At 40.4% G+C, this 13,386-nt stretch overlaps 1 protein-coding gene across 2 annotated transcripts in view; it reads left to right on the top strand.

The window, feature by feature from the left end:
• Window positions 1–13,386, top strand: part of tti1 (TELO2 interacting protein 1) — a 34,622-nt gene that overhangs the window by 10,112 nt on the left and 11,124 nt on the right. For both annotated transcript variants that reach the window (XM_076275760.1, XM_076275761.1), the window contains exons 4-6: window positions 119–273; window positions 8,719–8,859; window positions 12,270–12,474. In XM_076275760.1, coding sequence (XP_076131875.1) covers window positions 119–273; window positions 8,719–8,859; window positions 12,270–12,474 — 501 coding nt within the window. The remainder of the gene's footprint in view (window positions 1–118; window positions 274–8,718; window positions 8,860–12,269; window positions 12,475–13,386) is intronic.

Below are 13,386 nucleotides of genomic sequence, written 5' to 3'. Positions count from 1 at the left end.
AGACTATAATGTCATGTTTTTATGTGATTTATTTGAGTGGAAAAAAGCTTGTTTGTCCCACAGATGATTATACTGCCTCTTGATATTCCTGGCTTGTACCTTTTTGTCTCTTATCAAGAAATTTCATCAGTGGCTGAAGACCATGCAGAGAGTATAGACTCAGATGGTGTCAGCATGGACACTGTCTTGCCCCCCCATATCACCATAGCCAAAGACGTGATGGAGCGCTGCATCCATCTTCTTTCCATGTCCAGCTCCAGACTCCGACTCAAGGTACTGTGCATCTTTGGCTATTATTCCAGTTGCAGTGTTGGATAATGTTCTGTAACGGCCCTCCAGGCTGGAACATTTCATCCATTCTCCACTACTCACTCTGATCACACCCAAAGCAAAGCAGTTTACTTTAGAATGATGGTGGGCTCATGGAAAAGTTGCAATTTATTTAAAACAGAAGTAAACTAAATGTGCTTATTTTGGCTGATGGGAAAATGAGAAACATGGACTTGCAGTAAAGGTATTTCGAATGAATGCAGATGAAAATAAAGCTGAAAGCAGTGATCATCAAGGGAGGGACCCTAAATGACCAAAGGTTGAGGCATTTGACAGTGTCTGCAGGTCGAAAGAACATACCACATTCCCACATCTCAGTGTTTCCTCTAGATTTTTTTTTAACAGTGCACCCCAACCCCCCCCCCCCCCCCCCCCCCCCCAAAAGAAAACAAGTGGAGAGCAGCAAGGCGTACGTAGATAACGCGTTCGCAATGTACCTCGGGAAGACGGCGCGGCCATTCGAGCAGAAAAGGTGCGTGGAGAAGTTGGGCTCTGCTGAACTTTATGCAAATGAGAGCGATTAACGCTTGGCGGTTAGCCAATGAAATTATATCTTCGGTAAACAAGTTCTCTCCTTTGCTCTAGTCTTGCGTTCCGGAACAATAGCCTGTCAGAAATATATGTTCTGCCTGATAATCGTGTTGGTTTAATGAAAATATATAAAGCTATATAGTGGCGAAGCCATTAAGTTGCACTGGTTAGCAGTATATAAGTAAGTAGTATAAGTATATATACTCTTTTGATCCTGTGAGGGAAATTTGGTCTCTGCATTTATCCGAATCCGTGAATTAGTGAAACACACTCAGCACACAGTGAGGTGAAGCACACACATAATCCCGACGCAGTGAGCTGCCTGCTACAGCGGCGCTCGGGGAGCAGTGAGGGGTTAGGTGCCTTGTACAAGGGCACTTCAGCCGTTCCTACTGGTCTGGGTTCGAACCAGCAACCCCCGGTTACAAGTCCGAAGCGCTAACCAGTAGGCCACGGCTGCCCTGTATTACGTCTTAAGTAGGCTACCCCCACTTTTGGCATTGGGTAATTAGATAAAATAAAATGTTACACCATACACTTTAGCCTACTACACGCACACATGGCGCGACGAGGGAGAGAGCTACAGTAGGCGTCTGCAAGCATCTACGCGCAGCAATAATGGACACGTACCGTAACTTTTTGCATTGGTTGCACTAGTGCGGCTAACCTTTTTTTATTTAGGTGCACCACCAGCACATAATTTAGGTGCACCCAAAATTTTTCATCGCAGCACCTTTAACGTCACAATTTCCATATATGGTATATATACTCCATATACATTCCGTGTCTGAGCTTTTGTTAGAGCATGGACCAGGCATGACGGTATTGATTTGATTTGGGGCCTCCACCACCTTGACGACATCAGTTCACATCAGTGGAGATCCTAGTCTCTGCTCGGCCCTCCATACACACATGGAAAACGATGGCTTATATGGTCATATGTTTCTATTTCATATTTTGGAATTCATAAACTATATATTTTGTTAATAATGTATAATATTGTATGATCTGCATAATTACTAATAGCAAAAATATTTAGTAATTTGAATACTTCATATTGATTTTTTTAACTATTACAGTTCTATTTGATTGCCTGTCACTTTAAATAGAACGTTAAAGTAGTTAGCTTTCATTCTCACGGTTTGAGGCTAGAGGAAAATAGTCGCGCATCGTCCAAGGATATATGGAAGGATATATATCCAAGTATATATGTCCAAGGATATATATTTTATACATAGAATACTTTATTGATCCCCAAGGGGAAATTCAAGGTTTCAGTAGCATACAGACATCACACACAACATTGACTTACAGCAGAAAAAGTAATATATAAATATAAAAAACTCCACTGCACAATAGAGACAGTAGAAGATAAAAAAAATACTAAAATACTAAATACTACAAATACTAAAAAACTTAATAAAATATCCACATAGTGTGCTTAAGGATGATCAAGCATGAGGTTCTTGCAATGATAGGGCAGGGACTGAGCCCGTAGTTCTATATGCATGGTAAGGTGCTCTATGAGAGTGAGTGTCATGGTGATGGTGCAAATAAGTAAGTCCAACAGTGCAACAGTGCAAGAATAAAGTCATAAAATAAATATGGACATATAAGAGAATAATGTAGACAAGTAATATAAAAACTATATCAGTGCAATAATAGGTTGAAGTAATAGGGTTGCAGCCATTGGTCAAGTATTGAATACAAAGTATTAAGTATTAAAGGATAATTCTGGTATTTAGCACTGTATGGGCTATATTTTGGGCTGGTATTTAGCACTTTAGGGCTGTATTTTGGGTCACCAGCGCATGGCGTAAAGTTCGTTTTTCACCTGCGCTAAGTTGAATTCGGTATTTTGCATGTTTATTGTTTAAGCATTGCGCCCAGGGGTGTGGCAATTAACAACCTAGGGAGGGGCCTAGCGCGTTGTCTAAAAATCGCTATCATACACCACCTAAACCTGGTCAGAAGTTAATGGCGAGTTGTTCATATGCTATTTTAAGAGCGCATGTCAACAGTCATATTGGCAGGTGCACGCACCATCCTTCTATCATTCATGAACGCACACCAGAGCACGTCCATGCAAAGCATTACAAATTGCACGATTACAATGGGAAACATAATTAGAACAAAGATATTACGAAATACTGTACATCTCATAATGAGTAGTTATTCACCATCATTTGCAAATTGGTAATGACGGTTAAAAGTGATTAGGGGAGAGGCGAGAGACACGTATGGAGCACAGCTGAAGACGCACTGTCACGAGATATAAGCTAGAGGTCTGCAGGGGACTGATTTTTCAGTCCCGCGCCCGCCACCTCCCGCAATATTCTGTCCCGCTCCCGTATTAATGTGTCATTTTTAGTCCCGCTCCCGCCCGCATCTGTAACATGATGTCCCGCTCCCGCCCGCTAAAGCCTGCATGCAGGAGGGTTAGCCTATTCAGCTTTTCTTTCTGTCTCACGAAAGGAGCACACACACCTGAGAAAGACTCCAGATGTCCGTTTCTTGGTTCTGAATGTAAGCTAACAACTGAAGTAGGCCCAGCCTGGTGCCCTCTTCCTCTGTCATGCTTTCGATTTCTAGTTTTGACAATGAGCAGCAGGAACAAATTGAACCCACGTAAATGACAATATAGGCTATAGGCCTGCTATCCATCAGTTATGCTTAAATCATTTCCATATTTAATTTTACGCACATATTTAATTTGCGGGAGTGCAGTGAATCATCGGTTTGTCCCGCACCCGCGAACGCACCTCTCTCATCCCGCCCTCTCCCGCAAAGAGCTTTCAAAAGTTCTCCCACGCCGCACTCTTTTGCGTCGGGACCCGCGGGTCCCGCGGGTCTACTGCGGGAGTGCAGACCTCTAATATAAGCAACTCCTCTGCAGGATAAATGTTGTTTTATTCAGTCATTTGAGCAATATTAGGGTAAGTGTTGCTTTTTCCAGCCTATGTTTTCGGTGGTAACCCATTGTCAGTCAATAGTGAAAGTAACTGCATATAACTGTCTTGTCGTTGACTGACTCCTTGGTGAAGTTAGTTTCACTTTGCCAATGAGTTCAAATAGACGAGTGCAAATGCGTGAAGGCTATGCTAGGTTTTAGTAATGCATGGTTATTTCATACGGTCTCGCAAGCAGCCTCCTTCAAATGCGCCGTTGAATGCCAAAATACCGATGCATTTATTTGACATATCGCGCGTTGCGCCGTTAAAGGGAATGACAGATGTCATTCTCATTGGTTTAAAATGATGTTACGCCCCAAACACACCCATATGACTGATCAAAAGACCTAGGAACACCTTGTTACGCCATGCGCTCCACTTTTGATAGCAAAACCCCTCCCAATGTGAACTGGACATCCTACTAAATTTGAATAGACTTTTGACGAGTGACGATGCACTTTAGAATGTCATGATAGGGCCCTGAGTCCCTTTTCAGCTTTGTTTTGGATGAACTAGAGTGGTGGACACCGAAATTTTGACGATTGGTCCTGTCTCGACTTTTCTGACTCGTTTTGAATCACCTTTGACTACTTCAGAAAGGCTGCCTATGGGCATGCACAAACATGTCCCTAAAACAACCCTTAACGTTCGTTTTCAAAACTGTGCAACTCACCGAGTGGTTAGGAGTGTTCGTTGACGTTCCAAAACAATTAGCGTAGCGAAATACAGTTTATGTCGTGCTTTATTTGGCATTTTGTAAAATCCCATTGATTTATTTTTTTTATTTTTTTTGGGCTTTTTATGCCTTTAATTAGATAGGATAGTGGAGATTGACAGGAAGTGAGTGGGAGAGAAAGTCGGGGGGGGATCGAACCCGGGTCGCCGGCGTACGGTGCAGGTGCCCCAGCCAGTCGCGCCACTGCTGGGGCCAAAATCCCATTGATTTCTGTTGGAAGACTCATTGCACGTTGATATTACTGCGCCACCGGAAACGGAAACGGGGGCTGTTCTTCTTTTACTGTCTATGCTTCAGGCTCAAATAGTGAGCGGAAGTTTATATGCGGTTGTGAGGTATCTAAAAAAATAGTTCCACAATGACAAATAACACGGCTGGAAATCATACATTGCGCCGATATATGACTATATGACTTTTATTACTTCCACGATAGCAACCTAGCAAACAAAATAGCAACCAACATGATTACCCTAGCAACCAGCATAGCAAACACCATAACTACCTTAGCAACAGCCTAGCAACCATGTCAAATACCCTAGCAAAAGCCTAGCAACCACTTCCACAGTTACGACATAGCAACTGACATGATTAACTTAGCAACCAGCATAGCAACCACCATAACTATCTTAACAGCCTAGCAACCACCTCAAGTACATAGCAACAGCCTAGCAACCATGTCAAATATCCTAGCAACAGCCTAGCAACCACTTCCACATTTACAATTTAGCAACCAATATAGCAACCAATGAGATTAACCAAGGAACCATCATAGAAACCACCACAACTCACCTGGCAACTTCCTAGCAACCACATCAAGTACCCTAGCAACAACCTATCAACCCCTTCCAAGATGACAACCTAGCAACCAACATGGCAACCACCATAACCACCCTAGCAACAGCCTAGCAACCACTTCCATAGTTACAACCTAGCAACCAATGAGATTAACCTAGTAACCAGCATAGCAACCACCACAACTAACCTAGAGACAGCCTAGCAACTGCCTTAAGTACCCTATCAACAACTTACCAACCATGTCAAATACCCTAGCAACAGCCTAGCAACCACTTCCAAAGTTACAACCTAGCAACCAATATACCAACCAATGAGATTGATCTAGCAACTAGCAAAGCAACCATCACAACTAACCTAGCAACCGCCTAGCAACCACCTCAAGTACCCTAGCAACAGTCTAGCAATCATGGCAAATACCCTAGCAACAGCCTAGCAACCACTTCCACAGTTTCAACGTAGCAATCAATATAGGAACCAATGAGCTTTGGCAGCACTGGATCAGTGCACATGAGTAGAAAGTCAAGCGATTGCAACATGTTTGGATGATTATCATGTATGACCGTCCTCAAATATAAAGGCTGCCTCTGTATGTGATTTGCTTGCATAATATGATTCTGCGGATTTTGCAACAACACGCCAACCCACAAAGATAAGCAGTGGCTAAAATGATGTAAAACAATGTAATAAAACTGACGCTTCGAAAAGCCTAGGCTACTTTGGACTGTCTTTGGACTATGAATAAACAAACAACAATTCCGACTGCAAGGTCCCAAATTCAAACAAGCAACAATTCCAACTGCTTGGTACCGAATTTAAGGACGGTTTCAGAATGCCTCACATGAAAAGCATGACCATTTACAGACAATGAGTGGCAGACAGAGCATGGTGTCACTTTTAGGCTATCAGAGACTGATTTTGCGATGTCACATCGTTGCAAATTTCATATGACGATGCAATAATTCCACAAAATGGTTTGTCTTCTCTATCAAGTTATTCAGTTAGGCTAAACGGTAACACTTTAGTTTAAACAATTTCTTATTCTTAATCAGTAGGTAATGTATTCTTGATAAAACCTTAATAAACTTGGTCTTGATGTACAGCGGGGAAAATAAGTATTGAACACGTCAACATTTTTTTCAGTAAGTATACTTCCAGTGAGGCTATTCGCATGAAATTTTCACCGGACATTAGTATTAACTTAGGTAATCCACACATATATAAAAATCCAAACATTAATGTCTAAAAGTAGTGTTATGAGTAAAAAAGTGGAATGGCACAGGGAAAAAGTATTGAACACGCTAAGAAAAAGCAGTACACAAACGGAAGGAATGGCAAAGAACAAACTGGAATCTATAAATAGTTAGAGAAATTATCCCTTCTATCTATAAATAGTTAGAGAAATTATCCCTCCTAAAAAGGTTTTTTGATAGCAAGGTGTCACACAACAAACATTTCATGATGGGTAAAAGCAAAGAGCTCTACCAAGATCTTTGCAACCTCATTGTTGCAAAACATATTAATGGAAATGGTTACAGATGCACTTCAAAACTTCAGAATCATCCAGCAAGCAGTATTGGAGCCATTATTTGCAAGTGGAAGGAACATCACTACATCATCAACTGGCCATGCACAGGATCTCCTTGCAATATTTCTGACCAGGACGTCAGAAGGATAGTCAGAAGAGTAGCCCAAGAGCCAAGGACCACTCTGAGAAAGCTCCAGAAAGATTTGGAGGCAGCAGGTACAATTGTTACAGAGAAAATCATAGGTAATGCACTCCACCGCCATGGCCTCTATGCAGGCTCATCCCGCATGACTCTATTGCTGAAGAAAAACATGTCAAAGCTCGTTGAAAGTTTGCTACACAACATTTGAACAATCCTATGAAATACTGAGAGAATGTATTCTGGTTAAAAATGTAACTTTTTTGATGTCATACTACACACCATATTTGGAGGAGAAATGGTACTGTGCATCACCCTAAAAATACCCTACCAACAGTGAGGTTTGGAGGTGGTGGCATCATGGTGTGGGCTGTTTTCATCTTATGGTACTAGCAGACTTCACTTCATGGAGTAATTTTGTTCTGGGAAAATCTTTACATCCACCAGGATGATGAGGATGAGACATGGCTAGACCTTCCAGCAGGACAATGATCCAAACCATTCAGCAAAGGAAACTCTCAATTGGTTTCAGAGAAAGGAAATCAAGGCCCTGACTTCAATTTAATTGAACAGTTTTGGAAGTTAACTAAAGATCAAGATTCACAAGAGAGACTAAAATCTTCAATATTAAAGGACTATCTGTTTAAAAGAATGGGCCAAATCATACAGGAAATGCCTTGAAGCTGTCATTACGAATAAAGGCTTTTCCACAAAGTATTTAAGAAATTTCAGCAGGCGTGTTCAATACTTTTTTCCTGTGTTATTCCACTTTATTGCACATAACTCTACCTATGGACTTTAATGTTTGGATTTTTTTATATGGGTGGATTATCTGAGTTAATACTAATGTCTGGTGAAAATGTCATGCAAATAGCCTCATTGGAAGTATACTTACTGAAAAAAATGTTGACGTGTTCAATACTTATTTTCCCCGCTGTGAGGTTACTGGTATATAGTATGACTCAAAATAGTTGTATATTAGACTGTATAGACTCTTAATACACTGTCTGAATATGTGACTTATAATGACAGAATAGTAACGTATTATGGCAATGTAGTAGAAGGCTATAACGTTTCTATTTTCACCCATACTATATATTAAAAACGATATATCAATAACCTTACCTAACCTAACTAGTCCCTTATTAAGGATTTACCCAGAATAGATGAGTAAGAATAAGACATTGCTGAAAAGACCTAATAAATGTGTAATGACACTTAATATAGACCTTATTGAGCACTAATACATACACATATTACTTATTAATGGTTAATTAATGGCTTAAATTCTGCTTACTGCACATTTATTATAATATATTACAATATAATAATATTCCATATTCATTATTGAATAATAGCTGGAGTTCTGTTTTTCCCTATCATCCTATTTTTAAATCAGGACTACCTGCAGGGATGTAATTGGGCTAAGGGTTTTCTACACAGGAATACACATGCTTGAACAGGCACTGCACTAGTTTTATCAATGTGCCAAAAATGTCATTTTTTGATGGGCTTAAGTTTGTTTGCTAGATCAACAAAGTGGGCTCTTGACAGGAAACGTGCCACCTGCATCAGTCTCAAACAGACACAGTTTGTGTCAGGTGTGAGGGCTAAATGTCTGTAAAATCATTTGGATGCCGTAGAACTTAAAGGTTAATCAGAAGAGGATTTAAATGAGTTCTGTCATGTCTGTTTTTATTTATGTTGGCAGGTCCTGCACATTCTGAAGCTGTGTGTGCATGTGATGTGTGAATTTAAGGACCACTTGTTTCCCATAGTCCATCGTTGCTGGCCAGTACTTCAGCAGCGTCTCAATGATGAAGATCCTTTTATCATACCCCAAGCATTTAAGGTATCCCAGTCTCTGTCCCAGTCTCTGACCTGCACCCACCTGACCTGTTTTGGAGATCCAATCTGCCTTGCCTGATTTTCCAAAACATGTTAACCCAAACCTGACCCAAAAAAAGTTAATTTTAAGGATAAGTAGCATCCATGGAGTATAATGTTTCCTTGAGGGGTATAAGATTCCCCGATACGTATCGGTAATCGATTTGATTTCGGTCTCATTTCGCCCAATCAAGGTGAATGTTGTCTCCATTCAACCTTAAAGGAGCATTTCACCATTGGGAAGATGAATGTGTATTTAAATTAAGTCATTTATGTAGTAGAAATGTGGAGTCATCATTGAAGTCAGTGCCTTCTTGACCAAGAAAAAGCCAAAAATGTGTATGAGGATTAAAGCCAACAACTCTCAGAATTCCCTTTCACTGCTCACTTGCCTTTCACTGCTCTTCGGTGCCCTACCAAGCAACTCCCCTAGGAAGTAGCCAAGCACACAGAGGGACTCAATACTGTTACATTTTGTCATTAATGAGGATTCTAATTCTAAATGAGGATTGCACTCAATCTTGTGGCCATATATCGAAGGTTCAGTTCTTCATATGGAAATGTTCAAAAATCGCTATTTTGCAAACCTTACCACAAGCACATCATCTGTCTACTTTAACACGAAAATGCATTTTACATATTTCCATGTCAGATGTCCTGCGAATTGACAGCATAGGCTAGCATATCTGACATTTAACTAATGTGCTATTAATTTGTGCGATAATTTGTGAGTAACATAAGGCTACTGACCTTCAAGCCGATTTTGCGAGAGCACTGACACGACCCCGCTCCAGTCAACCTGGGGTCTTCCTACTCGACAGGCAGGTCCTGCTGTAGGCCTCCTATTCCTCAATTATCCTCAACTGTTCATCGCTGTACTGCGCCTCGTACAGGTAATGGGCTGTGGTAGAGTGTAGTGGTTAAGGAGCTGGGCTAGCGTGCAGTAGCCTGAAAGTTATCGGTTCAATTCCCAGCTTCCATCGTTGAGCCCTTGAGCAAGGCACTTAACCCCAAGTTGCTCCGGGGACAATGTGATCCCTTGTAATATAGCTGACATATGTAAGTCACTTTGGTCAAGAAGTGTCTGCTAAATGTAATGTAATGTAATAACATGACAAGCATCGGATTCGCACACCAGATCTTCAGAATCCCCATTTGCCATATCAGTTTCAGATTTACCGTCCGCCATCGTTGTTACTTATTAGCTTTCTCCGCAGGAAAAAAAGCCTAGCCTGCCTGCCTAGCCTAGCCTAGCCTAGCCAGCTTAGCTTCCAAAGCTAAGGTCAGAGCCCGTTTACAGAGAGCCGGTTTACTCCCTATGAACTCCATTGTACCTGCAATCTGTTGCAGTTCCGCTAGGGGCGATCACGAATAAGTGCAAAATAAATGGCTCCCTATAGTAGCCAGAATTAAATTTAAATCTCTCACTTTGGCCTATAGGACACTAACTAGATCTGCTCCTAGTTATTTTAATTCAATAATCCAGCCTTACATCCCCAACCGCCCACTGCGGTCTTCTGGTGAGCGAATGTTGTGTCGACCAGTCATGAAAACTGGGTCTAATTCCAGACTCTTTTCTTCAGTGGTTCCATGTTGGTGGAATGAACTGCCCAGTGCTCTCCGTTCCTGTGGTAGTTTTGGGTCGTTTAAGAGGGGTCTAAAGACATTCCTATTCAACATATACTTAGTTGTTTAAGCGCTTATGTGTTATGGTTTATATAATGTTGTTTTATTTTAATTGGGCTGTTAATTAATTTGACATTATTGTTTATTATTGATATTGTCCTTAATGTAGTCTTAGCATGTCATTGTTTTTATATTATTGATTGAATTGACATTATTGTTTTATTATTGCCTTTCCCCTTTTTTACATTGCTTTTTATTAGGCTATTGATTGAATTGATATTATTGTGTACTACAACTATTCTCCTTACTATATTTGACCTACATTTTAATCTGTTCCCTGTTCAATTTTAAATATTATGTTGTTTTGTATTTATGTGTCGCTTTGGACAAAGGCGTCTGCTAAATCCATAACCATAACCATAACCATAAATGGGGGTCTATGGAGCTAGATGGCTATATTTGTTTCTTTCACCTGGTTATCGTTGAAAAATCGAAGATTTGATTGTGGTTTCTGCAAGGTCAATATGGATTATAGGTCAAAAGTTGAATGAACGAGTACTTACTGTTACACTCGGGTCTTGAACCCGGGTGTCCGGGGTGGAAGCCCTGGAACAATCCCCTGAACTACCAGGAACAGAGTGTTACTTAATTGCGAAGTTTAGTTAAGAATTTATTCCACGAAAACAGGTAAAGTCCCAAAAAGCACAGAAGATTGTGTACAAAATTCCAATAAAAAAATGACAGTTCTTAATTCCTCCAATGAGGCAGAGAATTCAGGCAGAATAATCCAAGGGGTAATCCAAAGTCAGGGTCAAAAAGACAGGCAGAGTTAGCAACAAGAGCAGGTCTTGCTGCAGGCCTCCTGTTCGTCACTGTATCGCGGCTTGTACAGGCAGTGATGAGAATCGGATTCCTGCACAATATCATCAAAATCCCCTTTTGCCATATCAGTTTCAAAACTACCATCTGCCATCATAGTTACTTATCAGCTTCCTCTGCAGGGTAAATGCCTAGCCTGTTAGCTTAGCTTAACAAAAAGAGACTGACACTAGTGAGGTCACACCCATAGACTGGTCACTAGTGTTGTAGTCTCCAGCCTCTGGCCAAAAATGACGATTTTTGCGTAATCGGAGGTTCTTTTCCAGACAGAAAATAGATATCTTTCGTCTCAGTAGGACATGAGGGAGGGAAGCACGGTCATTCGAAGATACTACCGGGTTTCTACTGATACAAAGCTTAATGCTAATCTGTGAAATGCTCCTTTAATGACAGCAATGCAAAATTTCACTGTGTGAAAATGTACCATTAGGCTCTGGGCTATCCTGGTTGAATAAGGCTACCAGCCATTCTGTAGATGTGTTAGCGAATCAGGGTCGGTCATACAATTTTGAAAGTAACATCATTTGTAACATATAACTTTTTAGATGGTCAGCAAGAAGAGCGGAAATAATATCGGCTAATATTTTGCTTATGTTTACTATAGAAGAGGTAAGAAATGTAAAGGATAGACACGTCTCTGTGTATGCGCACAAACACCTGTGTTAAATATATATATAATGTTATTTAATTATAAAGTAAATTGAATTACCCAACAGTCTTTAGACATTAGAGTGACTTTGAAGGCATTTTGTGCCACTTATGTTTCTTTAATGTGATTTGTGCATCTCACGTTATTTATGACACATTTGTGCATGTCAGGTTATTTATTATGAGTGCTTTGATTAATTCTGGAATGTGTTGATTCCTCAGCTTCTTTGCACTATGGGAGAAGTATGCACTGATTTCTTGAAGAAGAGAGCATCGAAAACAGTGATACCAAAAATAGCCGCCTACCTGACAAAGCAAGCACAGACTTCTGCCAAGGCTGGACCTAATTACACTCAAAGCCTCAATTACAAGCTCCAGTTGGCTTACCTCCAGGGACTTGGCCCTTTGTGTGTCTCCCTAGATCTTGGTATGTCTACAGTCATATTCTCTTACCTCCTTATCTCTCTGTCATGATTTTTCCCCAGTTGATGTTGGTGTCATCTTATAGTTAATTAGATTAGTTAATTAATTACTTAATTGAGTAAAGGAAAGACTCAATGTGCGGCAGAGAGAAGTGCTTCGATGTTCGATGTTTATTACATCTTCGTCAAAGTCCAGTCTGACGAATAAAATCAAATAAAATCCGAGTCCCAGAAGCCTGGTTTGTTTTTTAGGGGTTGTGTTTAATCTCCTAAAACCCGCCAGATTGTCTGTTTAAGCCAGTTCTATGTTGCAGATTGCGCTTTGATTAAATGGCATTAATAAAGACTGCGATGGTGAAAGCCAGAGTTCCAAGTTGTTTAAACTGTTTTTGATATGGACTAGGCCTATGCTTTGTCCTACATCGTTCAATTCATCCCATTTTGTTTCAGATTTGCGCATTAGACAAAATATTTTATCTTGTCATTGCAAGGATAGGCCAACAGTAAGCCTATAGACTACTTTTTTTTATGCTGGCAACAAAGCAAAAAGGTTTAGAGCCCGACCACTATGGGCCAATTTGAAGGCCAATACCAATTTCGATATTTGATTTTTTTTTAAAAACAATATATCGGCCGATAGTCATTTTTAACAAACACAATGTAATATATATTACACTATAACAAAGTTCTGATCAAGGTGGGACATTCTAGTTTCCTAATGAAAGGTTCTTCTACAGTAGACAGGCCTCTGTGCCCTGCTGTTATTTCCACCAGCAAACCTTGGCATTCACATTGTGGCAATGTACAGAAAATAAATTCCTTCAGGGTCTGAACAGCAGACCTCACAAGTCTGAAAAATCATTTTGGTTCTCATTTTCAGAGCACCCAAACACCTGGGAATATACAAACAATTTTTT

This window comes from Alosa pseudoharengus, unplaced genomic scaffold (genome assembly GCF_046254945.1).
Source record: "Alosa pseudoharengus isolate Yale_2024_CS ecotype anadromous, Long Island Sound unplaced genomic scaffold, YU_APseudo_1.1 YU_APseudo_1.1_scf_9, whole genome shotgun sequence".
NCBI lineage: Eukaryota > Metazoa > Chordata > Actinopteri > Clupeiformes > Clupeidae > Alosa > Alosa pseudoharengus.
The sequence above is the reverse complement of the archived record's forward strand: the minus strand, read 5'-3'. Positions and strand labels throughout refer to the sequence as shown.